This window comes from Xyrauchen texanus, chromosome 44 (assembly GCF_025860055.1).
Source record: "Xyrauchen texanus isolate HMW12.3.18 chromosome 44, RBS_HiC_50CHRs, whole genome shotgun sequence".
Lineage (NCBI taxonomy): Eukaryota > Metazoa > Chordata > Actinopteri > Cypriniformes > Catostomidae > Xyrauchen > Xyrauchen texanus.
This window is the reverse complement of record NC_068319.1, coordinates 8,510,321-8,529,761: the sequence shown is the minus strand read 5'-3', so window position 1 is coordinate 8,529,761 and position 19,441 is coordinate 8,510,321. Positions and strand designations below refer to the sequence as shown.

General features: G+C 38.8%; 1 protein-coding gene across 4 annotated transcripts in view; it reads left to right on the top strand.

Annotated features, from left to right (window-relative positions):
- msi2a (musashi RNA-binding protein 2a) overlaps positions 1–18,780 on the top strand; it is a 237,436-nt gene extending 218,656 nt beyond the window's left edge. For all 4 annotated transcript variants that reach the window (XM_052117178.1, XM_052117179.1, XM_052117177.1 and 1 more), the window contains 4 exons: positions 6,896–7,075; positions 12,488–12,642; positions 16,003–16,079; positions 16,872–18,780. In XM_052117178.1, coding sequence (XP_051973138.1) covers positions 6,896–7,075; positions 12,488–12,642; positions 16,003–16,044 — 377 coding nt within the window. In that variant the 3' untranslated portion in view covers positions 16,045–16,079; positions 16,872–18,780. The remainder of the gene's footprint in view (positions 1–6,895; positions 7,076–12,487; positions 12,643–16,002; positions 16,080–16,871) is intronic.
- Positions 18,781–19,441: the final 661 nt, after the last annotated feature.

The following is a 19,441-nucleotide window of genomic DNA, read 5'->3' as shown; positions in this document are numbered from 1 at the left end:
ATGGTATTTCCAAATCATCTTTGTCATATTTCTCTTCCTTCACACCCAGTTCTATGCACAATTGTTTGGATCTAATTAAGCAGATGAGAGTGATGCTGTTGCATTCTGCTCTGCTGTGGTGGGCTGCCTGCCCGCCTGCCTGGGCATGAAGATATTCCTATTTGGCAAAATACCTCACATTATCTGAGATCATTATCCATTTCATCCCAACAAGTTCTTTGAGCCTTGAAAAGCATGTTTGTGAAAAGTTTTTTTTGGGGCTCATGTATAAGAGGTGAGATTAAACTGCTCTTCGCCCCCTGTAGGCTCTGGTTCACCAAGGCTTCCAGCATAATAATATAAATAATGCACATTAGGTTACAGTTGTGATTCCCCCTCCCATCTACATCACTGATATTAGTAACACCACTCAGATCCCCACAGTTTTCACAATAAAACTTATTCAGAGTAGTGCCATAAATGTTTTTGACGGGAATGAAAATCAAGTTGTCTGTCCCTCACAGCCTCATTTTGTATCTTCAGATCATAACTGTCAAAAGCATTATTACTGAGCTGTCACAAATTCAGATCTACCACCCTGGATTTCTAGAGATATTTTAGCATTTAACAAGATAAAATCATGGAGATTTTAGTGGAGTGTATGCCAAAACAATGCCAGAATAAATCGGGTGTTAAAATTCATTTGCAAAGCCTTTCTGAGCACCAAAATCACAAGGCGTTAAATATGTATTATTTATTAAATGTCGACACTTACTGAAAGGGAGGTCTAGTGATGTTAATTAGCCAGCCGTTCGGTCAGAAAGGACTGTTTTAAATGGAAAGTGAAAGCTAGCGCCAGGCACAGGTCATTTTTTTTCTTTTTAAATTGACTTGGGTGGAAATGGAGAGGCTAATTACAGCTGCTCGGAAATTGAAATCTAATTTGAGGGCCAATATGACGGACTTACTGACATCCACCATGAAGTGGCTTATTCTGATGGTCACCAGGGATTTCATTGGGAGAAGTGTTTGTGTGTGTGTGTCTGTGTGTGTGTGTGTGGATGGATGATCACACACTCGTGCACTCTTAACCAGCTTGGCTGTGTAAGTGGGAGAGGAGAAACACTGGCCTGTGTTTTATCATGAATGTGATCGAAAGCTCTTAGACAGTTTGACGAGTGTTTCCTCTCTGGAGTTAGTGTGTAAGAGAGACAATTTAAGGTCACTTCTGTTATCTGGTAAAGTGGAAATGAGGGGAGCCATTATCCACTCATATAGAGCCGCCCAGTGATGACGGCATGCAGGGAAAGAGGAAGAAAAATGTCAAATGAAAATGAGTAGAACAGTGATGAGAGGAATCAGAACTTTGTACGAAACCTACTGCTCCCTTCTCTCTATCTCTGTTCTTCGGGAGAGAGAGATGGTGAGACTGGGAGAGTGAAAGAGGGGGAGAGGGGTAATTATCATCAGAAATGAGGCTCGGCGAAAGATTCGCACTGCTGGGCCCGCTGATCCAGTCGCCACGGCAACGCCAACCTACTCATTTGTTTTGCAGATGAGTAATTACATCCAATTAGACTACCGAGAGAGAGAGAGAGAAAGAGAGAGAGAAAGAAAAAGAAACAAATGGAGGTCTTTTGTTTCGGGCTGACAGCATAAATATTAATAATTGGGCTGAAGATATGATCGGCAGTAATACTGTAACCGGGAGCTGAGCCGAAGTCTTCCCATGTTATTCAGCAGTTCACACCTTAGGGCCTCACTTCTTGTATGCACGTACTCACACTCTCTTCTGCACTGTTCTCTCCTTTTATCTAGATGCATCGAGCCAAAGGAGGCCATGCATGGTTGTTTAAGGTTTTAATGGCATTTATGTAGTTGCTGTCAGATATTGCCCCCATTTCTATATTATTCTGAGATGTGAACTCTGAGACTCAAGCCCCGTACACATGCAGCGACCTCATCTCATTCAATGTCAATGAGAGCTGCCGATATCCGGTGACATGAGCGACAACGACCTCTGGCAAATAGATGTGGGCGTGACGAGCGACACTACAAAGTTGAGAAAAGTTTAACTTTATGGAAATGTGGAGCGACTTTCGGGAGCAACAACCAATAGGAGCGCAGACAGTTGAGTCATCCATCTCCGAGTGCAGGCAAGACAGGGGAGAAGTTTCTGTTAGATGTTCACTGTTCTATATGATTCGTCTGTAACCACATACATGGATATAGTAAAACGATGCATGGAAAAGAAACTGTCGGCACTCTGAGTGAGTTTGATTCATACATTGATAGTCCGTTCATCTTATTAATGATATGATAGGATTTTCTCTCCTTTTCTCCACAATTGGGCATGCCCAATTCCCAATTCACTCTAGGTACTCGTGGTGGCGTAGTGACACGCCTCAATCCGGGTGGCGGAGGACGAATCTCAGTTGCCTCCGCGTCTGAGACAGTCAATCTGCGCATCTTATCACGTGGCTTGTTGAGCATGTTACCGCAAAGACCTAGCGCGTGTGGAGGCTTCACGCTATTTTCTGTGGCATCCACGCACATCTCACCACATGCCCCACCAAGAGCGAGAACCACATTATAGCGACCATGAGGAGGTTAACCCATCGTGACTCTACCCACCCTAGCAACCAGGCCAATTGGTTGCTTAGGAAGCCTAACTGGAGACACTCAGCACACCCTAGATTCATCAAGAAATCACCATTGAGCAAGTCACTTAATCCCATGTCGGGCATTTTCCCGGTGGGCTGACGTACTTTGGGGCCGATCTGGGGAGGACTGGCAATCGGGAAAACCGAGGGGTCCGGTGGGTTGGCCGCGAAATGGGCCGAATGGGCCGCGATAAGCTAAAATGATCAGCTGCGTTATGCAGAATGGACCACAAAACAGTGCCACAATATGCAGAAAAGGACAGTGACCTTTTGCTATGTAAATTCAGTTGCTATATAAAATCCCGGTCCAATTTCTCTTCCCACTCCAGCCCTGCCTGTAATAAGTTCATGGCGGTGTTATGTGGTATTTTTTTTTTCATCTGAAAGTTGTGGAAGCAAATTAAACTCGCTCTGGTCACGTAGCAATAAATAAAGATTCAAAATCGATTAAATTCAAACCTGCCTTTCAAATTGTTAATTTATTTACATGAAGACCGTAAAAACAAGGCATCAGAGTGGACATTTGTGGCACATTGTTTGTACTTCAGTGATATTGCTGCTATGATTAATTAATATTTTCAGATTGCAATAAGCCCAGAAAGAGAGATTTTCAGCTTTAGAGCGCTGCTGGCTGAATAATCAAAAGCTCAGAGCCCATGATGTGCCGGAATATTGTTATTAATGAAGCGCAACAGCAGATGTCCATACAACTAAAACAGAGTTTGATTGGTGTTCATTAGCAAGCTGCTAATTTCCACACATATTGTGGTGCATCGACTAAATGCATATCTGCTGTAGACACCCACAACATTGCAATGCCTTAAAGGGATGCTTGATGCCTCGAACGCATTCTGAACATGTGTTGTTTTAAAAAGATCATAGGAAAGCTATTATTTCTCTAACTTTGATGTCAGAAAAACATTGCCTGATTCCTCTCTGTTTCTCACCTTTGCTCAAGTGAAAGTAAAAGATCTGTATGCTCTCAAAAGAAAATGAGCAGAGGAAGATAATCAGGCAACGGCATGCTCCCAGATGGCTACTTCTGCTGTCTTGCCGTCCAACTGAAGAGCTCTTTTCAGCCTCATTTTATTCATTTCCTTTACACTGATGGCACTATCATTAGAGGCAATCTACCTGAACAATAAAGGTAATTTTCCCTGCCTTTATTAGATAAGACCTTCCCGACTGAGCGCCTTGTGCAGCTGAGGGCTAATTGTCCGTGTCAGCATAAACAAAGCAGCTGTGTACATCTATTGTGCATGTGAATGTCGGCTTTGTGCATTGCCTCTCTCAATATCCTGTTATCGGCAGAATTAGGCAGATGGAACAGGAAGCTGCCATTGTGGTGTCCTGGCAATCTCCAACTCATGGAATGTGTGTGGCAGGGTTCTGCAAAGATGGCACGGGAGGAGGGAACTCATGTGTGCTCCAACCCCCGCCCTATTCAGCCATTTAACAAATGGAGGAGCCTTTGTAGAGGTTGACTCTTGTTTCTTGTTAAAGATCTAATTAGAGTTTGCAGAAGAGGCAGTGGAAGCTTGTCTAATTAGCGAGGAGCACAAGACCCACTTTGAAATACAAGAAAATACTGGCGATTAGAATGCATGTTGAAAAAATGAACAACAAAAAGAAAAGGGTGTCTCTGGCCTTTGTTTTGCTGGTATGTTTTTGTTTTTCGCCTGTAAGTGGAGGGCAGAATATTGAACTTGAGCGTGAAAGTCGTTTTAGTCCTGAACAACAGGATGGGATGGGGAGAGAGGGAAAGAGAGAAATATCTGCAGATATGCATTTTGCAGAATTCCACAGATTTTTTGCAAAATATGTGTAAAAATTGCTAAAGTCTGCTTAAAACTGTGCCTGGTGGGGCTCTTAATCTGTTTAGGTGTTCACTGGATTATATGTGCGAAGCCCTACAATACTTTAGATAGAGATGTAAATGGAATCATTTGAGCAGCATATTTCATCATATTTTCATCAAGTCACTTAGTACAGCAAGGGGGCAGTATTGGAGTCGTGCCATTCCTCAAGCGCTTGAGTGTAATTTGACAGGCATGCGTTTTACCCACAAACCATGAACGGTGAGGGAAAGTTGAAAAGCTGATGACAGAGAAACTACTTATAGCTTCAGATTACTCTTGGCAGCTGTTAAGGGTGTAATCAGTACTGTGATGTTCGCGAGGCTCCGGGCCGCTCCTACAAGTCCCAGACCCCAATGAAAAGCAAACATTCGGCAGGGGAGATGAAAAATGAAAAGCCCACGAGGCAGATCTTTGTTTTCTTTGATTGGATTGTCTGGTTTTTCTGAATGGGCAATGAGGACTTTCAATATTCCCTGTATATCAACCCTGCACGTCTGAATATAAAGATCAGCTATAAATTTCAGCATAGCTGGAGCCTTAAAATTACATTCTCTGAGGCATTCATAATCTGCCATCCTGGTGAAAGAGAGTGTTTGTGTGTGTTGATGTCCATCGTCCCTCACCATTACTGATGTTTTTGACCTGTAAACATCAATAATGTTATGTGTGAGAGAGAACCACATGCAATGTGACCAGATTGGAACATTTTATTTGGTCATTCTAAATCACTGTTAGGACATATCTGACCCAATTTACTCTTGAAACTCAGATAAAGTGCTGTCTTGGGACAGATACTTTCTGTCTGTAGAACAGAGGTGCCCAAATTAGGGCCCATGGGCCAAAGAAAAATATGGCAGCTATTTGTTTTTAATTAATATTTTTGTTTTATCTTTGCATTACAAAAACTATAGCTTCTTTGAAAAGTAGAGAGTATAAGTGATTACATTTTATAAAATGTATATGCATACTTCAAGTACCTTTAAAAAAAGTGCTGTCGGAAAGTTCACTCCATTGGCCATCTCAGGTGCCACCCCAAAATCTTCACTATGATTGGCCAGCTCCAAAGTCAGAGGAGGGTATTCAATACCACCAGACAGAACCTAGTTGGTTTAAAATGGAGCAGGAACTGAAGCAGTGACGAGAAATGACAGGTAAGTAGGTGGACTCGCGGAACAGTGTGTATAGTCATCAGAAATGGAATATGGCTTGAACGCGCACTGTATGTTGTGCAGCATTTCATATCTGCGTGAACATGACAACTGAAGTGCACCCGTGAAGCGGGCTTGATAAAGTCAGTTGAGGGAGCATTTCAATATAATCAACAAGTTCGATTCACTCCAAGTGAACAGACCAGTACTCTAAAAAATCCCTTCTCTGCCCTGCTATCTGCCAAGCTGCAAGTTTTTTTTAATAACCATAAGATACAATGCCATATTTTGACAGGTTCTTAATCATAATCATATTTTGGAGTCAACTAAATTAATAGGCCTCTCAATTTTTTAATTTGCAGAATTGTGCTTCGTAGCTTTTATTTCCTTTCATAATATAATGCATTCAGCCTTAATCCATCGCCTCTTAAGAAAAGAAGCAAAAGTATAATTTATAAAATATAATACAAAAAAGTTTTTGATATCACTGCAGGAAAACTGTTTTAATGTCAAATAAAAGCAAGTAGGCTAAATGCATTAACCACGCAAAACATTTAACAACATTGTTTCATTTAATAATCCTATTACATTTGGCAGTCCCGATAAATGGTAATACTGAGTGAAATCCAGGACAATGTGTAGCCTTGTAAATTGTGTTATGTGTAAATCAGATGTTTATTGTAACTGTCATACTGCTATGTTGATTGGAACTGCACCCAAGACTTTCACCCACTATTGCACTTGTGCCGATATCTTATATTGAAATCAATTATGTGCAAGTATATGACACTTGATTATTTTAATTTTAGTTTTGCAGTATTAATATTTAATTTTAAAATAGTACAGTTTGATATATGGAACATTTACTTTTAACCCACTGCCCTCAAACAAGTTTGATTTTTTTTTGGCCTTTCATCTGAAAAACTTTGGGCACTTATGCTGTAGATCAATCATTTTGTGGGTTCACTGAGTCTCACCTCACTACCTATCTGTTTGTTCTCTCATGGGTTTCTCTCAGGTTGTTGCTTGCATCATTGAGAAAAAGTCAGCTTGGTTTTGTAGTCTTTATTTTGGGTAACCACTAACATCCATGTATAAGCTGTTCGGTCCAGTTGTATGAGTGTCTGAATTGTTGTCTCCGGTCACATAAACCAGCATCTCTCACTGCATCAGAGTCACTTCAGTTTGGTATATCATATTAACACCTCTCCCTCAATGACAGCGTCCACTTCTACATATCTCCCAGGGTTCCCTGATTATGGCTTTTATTCTGGGCCCGGTGACCAGCGGGGGGCTCCCTGCTCCTTTGCCGACTATGCCACCTTGGGGCCCCATACAGGTCAGATGCTACAAAGTGATCACGTCACTTCTACCTGCAACTCACCTTCCCAGCACCACCCAAGCCCGGACCACTTTAAGAGCTCAGGTTTGTATGGTACATTTTGTCCTTTTCTGCTACTAACACCTGGCGATCACGTCCCATTCGTTCATTGTGATTTTTTTTTAGGCAATTATACATTTTTCTTCTCAATAATTCTCAAACATTTCATTGTTTCCATCACAACACAAAAATTTACGAGTTTCCTAGTGTTTGGTCACATTGCATGCTGTACATCCACCACTTTCATTTGTTTTTCTAGGGAAAATTACCTTCCATGTGTATCCACTGCATGTTTTTTTTATCTCACTTGCCAGAGATCACTAATTTCTACACTCCAAAGAATTCAAAATATATATAAATATAAATCTGTTTGAGGAGCATATTGTGATAACCTGATCATTTCTAGATTAACTTTCATATAGACAAAATTCAACAAATTTCAAATGCAGCACGTTTGCTTTCACAAAATCATATGAAAATAAAATCATAATACCCAGCGCCATAAAAATCATTAGTTTGAACTACAGCAATGCAGTGCGTTGGTAGTTGTTTGTTTAGAAAAATGTGGCTTGCTCAGAATTGTGTCTAGTTTATTCATAATTTCTTGGATTTTTATGACAGCAGGAAAATTATAAATGCCATTTTTGCGCCTTTTAAAGGGATGCTACACGTAGGGTCATTCCAAATTAAATTGAGCAATAAAATCTCTTTTCGAAGGACTCTTCTACATGGCCATTAATAAAGTATACATAAGATGATAACTTCAAGTAATGTAAACTTAAATTCTAAGTTTTATTTAAAAAATAAAAACACCATTTAAACTTAAATTTTGTGCCACCTTTCAAAGTAAATATTACATAATAAGTTGCAGTGACGCAGAGTTTTGTGTAGAGTGTACCAAATGCATACATTTGAGAAAGTAATGCACTGCACACTTAAACCCCAAAGCATACTTCGGTTTTGATGCGAACACTTAGTGTGTGCGTACAGTCAAATGCTCAGTCTTCAAAGTATACTCCATTTAATCGAGCATGCATACACAGGTGGTATTGCATGCACTCTATGACTGCTATGAGATATCTCCTGACTGCCTCACACACGCGCTCTTGTCTTGCATATCCACTGTTGTCATTTCCACCTTTGTCTCCTGTTGTTAAGTGGCAATTAAATCTCTGCAACACTACAGCTCTGAGCTCAATTGTGAGTATTGCTACCTTGTTGACCCACTCATTAGTGCAAATAATTCCAACACATGTGTGCAGAGTATTCACGATTGGAAAAATTGGCCTGCATACGTTTTGTGCTCGAGCACTAAAAATTTATGTCAAACGTCTACCCGAAGTACACTACATGCACAATTATTAGGCAAATTGTATTAATTTTATTGTTGAACAAACACAATGCTCTCAGTCAATCTAAAATGTTATTGAACCTCAAACCTGAATGTTTAACAAAGGAAAAGTGAAGTTTGTCTTTCTCAGGAGAATATATAAGTGTGCACAATTGTTAGGCAACTAAATTACAAAAATTATTTCTCCCAACTCAATTGTTTATTCTCAGTTTTTTGAGTAATTGCAACAAATAAGTAACACAAAATAAAAATGTTGGCCTTTCGAAAATATTCAGTGACATACATATAGCCACCCTTCTTTTCAATAACTGCCATGAGCCTTACATCCATGGAGTCTGTCAATTTCTTGATCTGTTCATGATCAACTTTCCTGAAGCAGCAACCACAGCCTCCCAAATGCTGTTTAAAGAGGTGTATTGTGTTCCCTGACTGTAAAACTCACATTTAAGAAGGGCCCCAAAAGTTCTCAATAAAATTTAAGTCAGATGACGAAGTCATTATCTGGGCATCTTTGAGGCCCTTGCTGGCTATCCAAGCAGTGGAGTACTTGAATGCATGTGATGGAGCATTGTCTTGCATAAAAATCATGACCTTCTTGAATGCTGAGGACTTCTTCTTGTAACACTGCTTGAAGAAAGAACTTTCCAGAATCTGGCAGTAGGTTTGGGAGTTGAGTTTCAGTCCATCTTCAACTCCAAAAGGTCCAACTACCTCATCCATAATGATAGCAGCCCATACCAGTACCCCTCCTCCACCTTGCTGGCACCTTACTCAAAGTGGTGCCCTATGTCCATTAGTGATCCAGCCACTGGTCCATCCATCTGGTCCATCAAGAGTCAATCATTTCATCTGTCCATAAAACCTTTGAAAAATCCTTTTTCAGGTATTTCTTTGCCCAATCTTGACGCTTTAACTTTCTTGACCTTGGCCATGTCTCTGAGCACTCGATACCTTGTACTTCTAGCTTCACGTTTAATTCTTCTCGATTTAATTACGTTAATTTGTACCTTTTCTTCTCCATGCGTTTTTTTGCACCCCAGTTGACTATTCACAACAAAACGTTTGATTGTCCGGTGGTCAAGCATCAATAGTTTAGCCATTTCAAGAGTTTTGCATCTGTCTGAAAGGCATTTTACAATTTTATTACTTTTCAGTGCCAGTTAAATCGAGGTAATGTAGCTGCCTAATAATTATGCACACCTTGATGTAAGGTGTTAGTCATTTTTGCCACACCCTCCCTCATTACACAAATATATATCACCTGAAAATGATTGAATCGAATAAGCATTCAAGTTTATATAGTTTGGAGTTGGAAAATTTGCATGGAAATAATGATAAGATCAGAATACTCACTTGTCTAATAATTGTGCACGCAGTGTATACTTTTGGCTTAAGAGTACTCACTTCAAGTACTCTTCCCTGCAGAGTGAGCAGGAAATAGTGGTGATACTTTCAAATGGAATTCAGCCAGAATTGTGTTAAGTGTACAGTCATTTTAGCATGTTCCTTTATTGATTTTGAGATGCATCTGGGCCTTTATGTATGCCATCAGATTTAAATCTACCCTCCAGTCACAGTTTGAATCTGTGAAGCGTCTGATGTGCGTCAAGCCTCATTGTCTTGTCGTTTGTCCCTCTGGCCTGCACTCTCGCTGCCTGCTGAAATAGTCAATGAAGTCATGTGTTGTGCCTCTACATCTGTGGTAAGGTTCTAATCACTTTGGAAACAAGACTCGAGCCAGGCCAGGTGTCATGGATCTTTGAGATTCGGCTCCTTCTGTCCTACTTCTCTTTCCTCATTTAATTTGGCAACCAACAAGGAAATGTCTAAATCGATTTACACCAAAGATCACATACTGTATATCTAGGTTTGGACCCTAGCCCAATTGTGCTGATTCTAATGAAGAGAACTAAGGCTATTTGCTCATGCACACAAACCAAATTAATGTAATTTAACGAGAATCGTTCCTTGATATTTTGAAATCAAAGTTCAATGTATTAAGAAAACTAAATGTTACTTTAAAACTCAAAACTTTTGCAACTAATTTAAAATATAAAATAGAATAAAATAAAATTTCACATGACCACACAGGTCCACATTTACATTTCAGTGTTCCCCTATTTGGGGGACACAATAAGAACTAGGATACAAAATATCATTCCTAAACACCATAAGCACTAGCAGTAAAAAGAAAAAAACTATTAAGAATCAAATGCTGTGCTTTTCACCAGCTGCTCTGTATATCCTTCTGAAGTGCCTCTACATAAGAAATGAGTAGCTGAAGCTTATTTCTCACAAGGTCAGTGATCATTTCGGTCCAACCTTTGTCCGACAGTAAGCAGCACATTTCAGTGCAGACTGAAACAATACATTATATTTGGAAAAAAATAACAAGAAATTGTTTGGTATGATGCCTTTTACTTCTCTAAATGGACATCCTTTCTTTGGCTGTTGTAGAAATAGGACCTATTGCAGTTTACTGCAATAGTCTGAAGTCTATCAGTCTGTGAGTTTATAAGATCAAGCATTGATTTGCCGCCAGTTTTGTTGTTATTGGCTTTCCATTTTTCCAACGGCAGTCTTTTCTCTGTCTGATGGTTCTTGCTAGATTTTGAAATCTCTTACCAGGTGAACAAAAAACATCTCTCAGTTTTATCTTTTGTGTTGGAAGCAGAAACTCATCTAAGGTATGGCAATATATGACCTTAATATTGCTTTCAGTATAGCTTTAGAACATTTAGGAGAGCTCTATTAAATACAGGCAACTTGAAATGAGGATTTGTCCAAATGTATTCTGTACGCTTGTTGCTGTGGCAGCTTGGACACAGCCGATGCATTGTGGGTCTTTCTGGGTCGACATTCGCAATATTGGTGTGTAGCTTTTTGTTTGTGTTATGTCTACATCTCTGCATCCATCCCTGCTTAGCAAAGACACTTTGTTATCCCACAGAAGGACGCAGAGGGTGACATCGATTTAAAACCAGCACTGGGAGACAGAGCGGGACAGATGAGTCACCTGTGTCTTTAAAACATGCTGCGTAATCACAGACCGGTGGGTTTAATTAGTATTGGTGCTGCTAAGCTACCAGCCAAAGCCAATAAATGTAAGTCATGTTTAGCTATTAAAGCTAATAGCAGTAACGGTTTAGCCCCAGGGTTCAATTTGGAGCATAAATCTTTTTTCTCAGAGAGAGAGGGAGAACACGGCACTCACCTTAACAGAATCCAGCAATTATATAGAATAAGGATTACAGTATGAATATAAAAACACCTGTAACAGCTTGGTAAGCCATAACATTCAGATGTGACAACCTAGTAAAAAACATAATTAATAGCATAAATGAGCTACATTTTTATTTCACACGCACACAAAAAAAGACTTCTTATTGAGTGATTTTTGTAAATCTGTTCATTTAAAAGCTCCAAACTTATTCATAACGAATCAGACTTCCCAATCAGATAAATTCGATTTTAACTTGTGTGGCCTTCATCACAAGTCCTTTTTTGACTGTGAGCCTTCTACTATGCAACCAGCTTTGATTGTGAAGTGATTCTCTGTGAAGTGGTTTGGGTAAAACAAGACGTACCTGACACAGGCTTGAAGTTGTGATGCATGCAATGTCATGACCGATCTGTCTATCCTCTCTCCACGGCAGGATTATACACCTGCAGATGCTGATGTTCATTTGTTCGATGTCTTTCCTTGTTACTCCAGCTGTATTCTGTCACTCTGAAGATACGAGATGAATAAACAGTTACTAAGGAAGCTAGATGTTTACATGCATGTTCACACTCTTTCTAAATCTCTGCTCACAGTGTGCTTAGCACAGCAGGAGAGTCTGGATTTCTCCATGCCCTGTCCTTTGATCAGACCTGTTTAATGCATTGCATGCTTCTTTTGCATGCTTGTTGTGTGCACGTTTTATCTATATGCTGTCCACAGCATTTATGAGAGTATGATTGTTAACACACTGTTCATTCAATGCAGGCAATGTGTCATATTGTCTCTAGTAGAATCTGGACAGCAGCTGTCTCTGCAACCTCATTGGCCATGTTAGTAACTGACAGTTGATTCATCAGAAATTTGGTGTGTGTGCCCTGTACAGGTGCTAACCTTCCTCGGCCTGGAGGTTTTCCTGGTGCCAACAGTCCTGGACCTGTGGCAGATCTGTACGGCCCCAGCAGTCAGGACACAGCTGTGGGAAATTACATCAGTGCTGCCAGTCCCCAGCCGGGCTCCGGGTTCAGTCATAGTATCGCAGTGAGTAGCTCTTTCTCTCACTCTCTTCTTCCCCCTTCTTAAGACTTAAAAAGTGATATAAAGATCCAAAGAGTTCAAGGACAGTTCCTATTTGTCATAGGTTGTCTGTTTTTTTTCCATAATCAACTTTATTTTTATTCAACCTCCAGCGGAGAAGTATTTCTCTGATTTGTTCTTAATCTGTTATGATTCACTTTTATGTAAACATTTGATTGTCAGTGCAGCAATTTAGAAATGGCGTTCTGAAAATGAATATCAAAGGAATTAGTTCCACTCCACATGTTCAAAAATACTCTCCCATCGATGAGTCACAAGCCTATGTTAGACTGACACTTCATTGTCAGTGATGTTTTGTATGGGGAATAAAAGCATCACAAACATTTTAGAGGAAGCAAAACCTCCACGGTTGAAAATGAGCAAATTGTCAAACTCAGATGTCCCTGTAACTAGCAGATGCTCTTGACACCATCTCCAAACAAAAGCCCTGCATTGCACAAAACATGCTTTAATTGGCTTTTGGCGGGGAGCTCACGGATTCTGTCTGCAGATGTCACGGACGTCAGGTTACTGCACGGTGTCAGCGCGGATCTTAATTTGACAAAGAAAGCATTTATAATGAGGTGCCAAATTGAAATTAAATTATTCACCCAGTTCTCACAAATAAGTCTCTTAACTGAAGCGCAGATATTCACTGAAGGCAGGAATATTAACTGTTGGTTAGAAACTGAAGTGAGCAAAAACCTGATCTTTTCTACTTCATTGCTGCCTCCTGGCATCTAAATAAAACAAGTCACTGCGTGAACTCATAACTTTATTCACTGACATTAGCGTGTTTCTGAGTGAGTGCCGTTTTGTGCTGTGTGATTAAATCTAAATTTAGTTTGAGTTAGTTCAGCTGGACTGCTAGATGTGTGTGTGTGTGTGTGTGTGTGTGTGTGTGTGTGTGTGTGTGTGTGTGTGTGTGTGTGTGTGTTGAGTGACTGTGTAGCTCTTGATGTCTCAGTGCAGAACATTAACACAGGAAATGACGCAGAACTAAAATGCTCATCTCCATTTATTTTTCTGACACGTGTCACCAGTTAACCTCCTACTGGAACCAACTCTCTCGCGCACACTCCCTCTCTCAAACTGATCATGTGGTATCAACGCACGTCTAAAATAAAATAACGTTTTAACACCCACACTTTTTAAATAAGGAAACGTGGAAGAAAAGCCTATATAAACTTAAGCAAGCCTTTCCTTCCTGTCCTCTAAAGCACCGGGTGCAAGACTGACTTTGATTTATTCATATGGATTAGACAGATCCGCTCCTGCCATGTACACAATAGGCCGATGACAGGCCCGATAAGCGGCTGTGTTTCGCCGAAAAGCTTGTTGACAGTTTGCCGTTTTGCCCTCTAAATCAGCCGTATGGGTTTGTGAGTTCAAAAATGCAGTCAGACAATGGGCAGGATTTATTTATTCAAGACTGATCAGCTTCACGGAAGAGGGATCAGGGCAAATAGTTTTTCTTCTACTTCACCTTCTTTACTTTTGGAGCCCTTCAAGTTGCTCTGGTGTGTTTGGTGGCAGTTTTGGTTTAATTCCTGATGGCATGAATAAAAATGTCCTATTAAACAGTAGAAAACAGACTTCTAAAGTTATCTATTCTGTCTGTGTAGTTTTTATGCACATGGTTCATCTTAATTTTGTACAGATGTTTGGCCGCATTTAGCTCAAAGGGCCAAATATTTCAGTTCCTATAAGAGATCTGGATTTACAAACCTCTGAATGATAACTGGAGGGTAAAGAGCAAATATATTTGTCATTACCTGAATTTATGACTTATAACTAGATTTTGTAATGAACTTCCTTCATGCTGGTCTACTGTAACTGTTAAAGCCAGTGAACATGGTTGACATATAGTTTTGCTAATTAAAGGGATAGTTCACCCAAAATTTTTTTTAATTCTGTCATCATTTATTAACCTTTATGCCATTCCAAATGTGTATGACTTTCTTTTTTCTGCTGAACACAAAGATTTTTAGAAGAATATATCAGCTCTGTAGGTTCATACAATGCAAGTTAATGGTGACCAAAAGTCAAGTCATTTTCATTTGTATAGCGCTTCTCACAACACACATAATTTCAAAGCAGCTTTACAGAAAATTATGCTTTAACAGAAAAAGCTGTAATTTAGTCATGTCTTCGAGTCATAATCGAGTCAGCATGATTGTAAATTGCACCTTAAAATAAAAAAATAATGATATTTATTTTTAGACCCCAGTGAGCAAACTTAAGGTGACAAGGAACAGAAAACTCACTGTGGAGGCCAGTTCACCTCTGGCTAAACAAAATGAATATAATGCCAATATTAGTTATTTATGTGTAGTACAATTCAAGATTTCGTAAACTCGGTAAGTGTTAGGGGCCAATGTTTAAACAAAGCTTTTGTATTAACTGTAAGATTAATGAGTAAAGTCTTAGAATGTACATTCTTAATTATCTATGTATTCCATTTTTAGAGTGTAGTCCATCCTTTGACCAAGGGGATGCAGGCAGAGGTCAGTAAGGCGCACTGTAGTTTGACTGTAATCTTGTGGCAGATTCATTTCCAGTGTAGTCCATCTTAAGTCCAAGTTTCAGGCAGTGTCCATTATGAAGTCAGCATAAACGTAATCCAGAAAACTCAAGTGGTTTAATCAATGTCTTCTGAAGCAATACAGTTGGTTTTTGGGGTGAGAACAAACCAAAATGTAACTTCTTATTCACTTTACATCTTGTCAATGTAGTTTCTAGGCACGATCGTGATTTCAAGCTCGAGTACACTTCCTAGCGCATGACAAATGCGCAGAGTTCTAGATGCCACTATAGAAAGTGAAATTGAGCCTGAAATCATGATTGCCAAGGAGACTGCTGTCAGGGTGTACAGTGAAAACAGAGTTGTACTGTATTTTGGTCTGTTCTCACACAAAACCAACTTGATCACTTCAAAAGAAAAAACCTCTGGAGTACCTTTATGCTGACGTTATCTTCTTTTTGGAGTTCTGGTCACCATTCACTTGGTGAAAAAAAGTCATGCACATCTGGGATAGCATTAGGTTGATTCTCTCCCCATGATGTCAGTCAGATCACCGATTTCATTGGCAGTTTTTTCAATATCTTTAGTTTTTTAGACAACAGAGTGGCTCCAAAATGAATTTGGTGATTCACAATGTTCTCTTTTAAAGTAGAGTTCTCATTTTGTAAACGAGAATAAAGGACCTCAATCTGTACGTAAAAGAGAGAAGTGGGAATTATTCTGACTGTCTGAATCATGCTGTTTGAATGATTCTGTTGATCAAATGAACGCTGGCTTACACACATTATCTCTGTTTTCAGGGTCCTTTGATCGCCACAGCATTTACAAATGGATATCACTGAACATTAACTGGAGGTGCAGCACCATCTCATTGGAGGTATTGTGTTTTTTTATTTTGTATGTATTTAAAGACTATGATCATTCTGAATCCCTTCTAAAAATAATTTTCCTTCTGTCATTCACGCTGTTACTTTCAACATTTTACTTGTTTGCAGCATTCAATATAATATTAAGTTGCAGTTTGTTGTATTAGTCTCATCCCAAACCCGCATGGACTTACCTTCTTCTGTTGAATACAAAATAAAATGTTCTACAGAATATCTAGGACACTCTTTTCCATTCAACAAAATCATACAGTGACCAGGGGCTGTCAAGCTCCAAAAAAGACAAAACATAACCAAAAATATATATGACTTGTGCACTATATTCCAAGTCTTATGAAGGCACACGATAGCTTTGTGTGTTAAACAGACTGAAATACATCAAATTTATGCTATTTTTCACGGAAAATCTTGCACTTTGCCGTAGCTTTTAAAAATAATTTGCATGTGGTACATCATGAACTTTTGAGACTTTCGGCAACACTTACGTCAAACCTGGTGTGAGAAGACTTCATGTGATTTGGAAAATGTTTCTGAAACTATGATGCCAGAATTAAAATTTTAGGCAAACTATTCCTTTTAAGAGCATACCGTCAGCTGGAACCAAAGACTCTAGCACATGTACGATAAATGCCATAAACAGAAGCACTTTATGTAGGGGTTTTGTAGAGCATCTAAAAATGTACTGAGATTCTACAGAAATTGTAAATGTAGCTGATGTTAAATGATGCAGAAGTGTGTTTTGGCTTCTGTTCTCTAAAAATCTTTATCTCCACTCTGTTTGCCAGTGTTCGTCAGGAGGCCCTGGGAAAATAACCGGAGTCTCTGATTGGTTCGTGTACAGTTGATGTCAAGACTTCAAGCACTACAGGTTCTGATTGGTGAAAATAGACAAAGGGGTGGAACCAAAAAAAGAGAAGAAAATGTCAAAATATCATCTCAGAAAACATCATACTGCTGTAACAGTAATCCCACCATCATTTCACTAAAGGACTCCTCCCCATATCTCATTCTATTTTCTTTCTGTACGCTTTTTAAAATTACTTTGGCTTTTAGTTGAGAACTTAGATGAGTGAAGCAATTCTATTGTTCAGTTGTGATTATTTTATTATTCTTTTATGAGTCAAAAGATTTTTGGGGGGTGTTTTTATTTCAAAAGTGTTTTCAAGTTTTGTTGGATTCACTTTTGGTGCCAGTTGACGTGAGAAGCAAATTTAACACTGACACAGGAAAGACACGCTCTGAAAGAAGACACCATGACATTCATCCATTTAAAAAAGAAAATGACTTTATCTTAGTAGCTGTTTTTAATTCTTGTGAAGTCTCATTCTTGATCATAATGACCTATTTTTGGGCAATACAGAGGGAGAGGACTCCAATATTTTTATGGTCCTTTTTATATATACATATCTATGTGTCGTCGTTGTTGTCGTTTAGAAAAAAGTATACTGTAACTTTTTCTTTTTTTCCAAATTAAAATCTGGTTTTAAATAGAAGAGAAAGAAATGCACCTGTAAATACATTTCACTGCATATAACCAGTTCAAACATATTTTTCTGATGGTGTGTCATAAAAAAACTGTTTCAGGGTGCAAATAATCAAAGAAAATGGCAGTATAAACACAACTCTGGTAACACATGATTTCTCAATTACTCTGAACACACAAGCCGGTGTAATACCAGCATATTCACACACGTGATAACAGGACCCCAATCACAGTGGGCTTCAGATTGAGGCGAATTTTGTATAGTTTGCTGTGGAGTTTTAAAAAGAACACTGTGTGTAGTGATCAACGAAAGGACACTTGACTTTAATTTTTTTGTGTTCCGCACATTCTGACACTTTTTTATACTCCTGTGAAAGAAAAAGAAAAAAGAAACCTACTATGTTGTCTGTTGTTGTTAATGTTGTCTTATAGAGGAAGTTCCTATTGATTTTGGAACCTGACGTGGACTGTTCGTGAATGGAGCGGTTTATTTCTCTTTTGAGTGAAGCAACCATTTTTACGAATCATACCTCAGTCCTGTGAGATTTAATTTATTCAGAGAGCAACAGACAAATGTGCAGATCAAGTGTACAAAGGAAGCTTTGCAGTGTGTATGTAAGAACGAAGGTTTTCTCTTTGCACATCCTAGCTGTCATGAGTGACCTTACGGAGAGCTGATGTATGAAAAATTGTTCAGTGAATGTCGATTTTTATTTTTCTGCCGCTGGCGTCCGGAATGCAGGTCGAGAAAAGCCAAACGAAAAGCAATCTATTTCTTGGTGTGCTCAGATTTCATTTCACGGATATAGCCAACCTTTTATCTGAAATATTGACGTATTTTAATATATAGCCAGTTGAAGACACTGAAAAAATGTTGACCCAAAACCTGCCGCTGATGTTCTGATTTCTTGTCCTTTTAAAAGCTGGTTTAGGTCAAACGCATATAAAAAAAAATAAAAGATTTTTTTTTAATGTTAATGATCTGATATGTATATTCTGATGTAAATGTGTCTTTGTTTCCAGCTGCCAATGTAAACTGTTTTGTTTCATGAATTCTGTTTGATTTGGTGTAGTCTGGTAGTCAGGTATACAGATCCAGTCAAGTTATAATATTTGAACAAATGAAAGGAACATAAGGACCGAAGAAAACTATTGTAATGTTCAAATGTAAACAAAAATGAAATATAAAACATTAAAAATGTTCACTGATTTCACCCAATAATTGTACTTTTGTTTGTGTGTGTGTGTTTCTTAATATTATGAATTAATTTCTCAGTGTAAGTGTTCTCACAATTCCTCCCCATGCACTCTTTTCCTGAAATATACTTCAGTAAGAAAGTGTTTTCCTTTAAACCTGTTAAAGAGACTCAACTCTTTTTCGCTTGATCTTCTTAGTTTACTCACAATGTATAAGTGCAGCAGAAATCCTGGTATCATTTAACAATGGTTCAAAAGCATAGTCCCTGAAGAACGGCATCTTATTTTAACCCAAATTACCAAAATCTCTGATCTTATGTGCCATGCATCACAAAGAAAGCTAAATTATGAAAAATGTCAACACATTTACACCGCATAAGAGGGTGTTTTAAAATATGATCAATGAAAACACTTTTACACACAATGAACAGGACCGTAACAACCCGATCTCATGAAAAATCATATATAATTTACGAGCTGTCTATTTCATATGGTCTCGCACAATGTTATTCGCATAAACTCGTACAACTACACATGCAAATTCCCAGATATCTAATGTGGAAGTGTGAGTTCCACGTACACGTTAAGGAAATGCTTAATATTATGTCCTTACCCAAACCCCTTATCTAAACGTAACCAATCAATAGAGTGTTTAAACATAATAGGAAGCTGTTG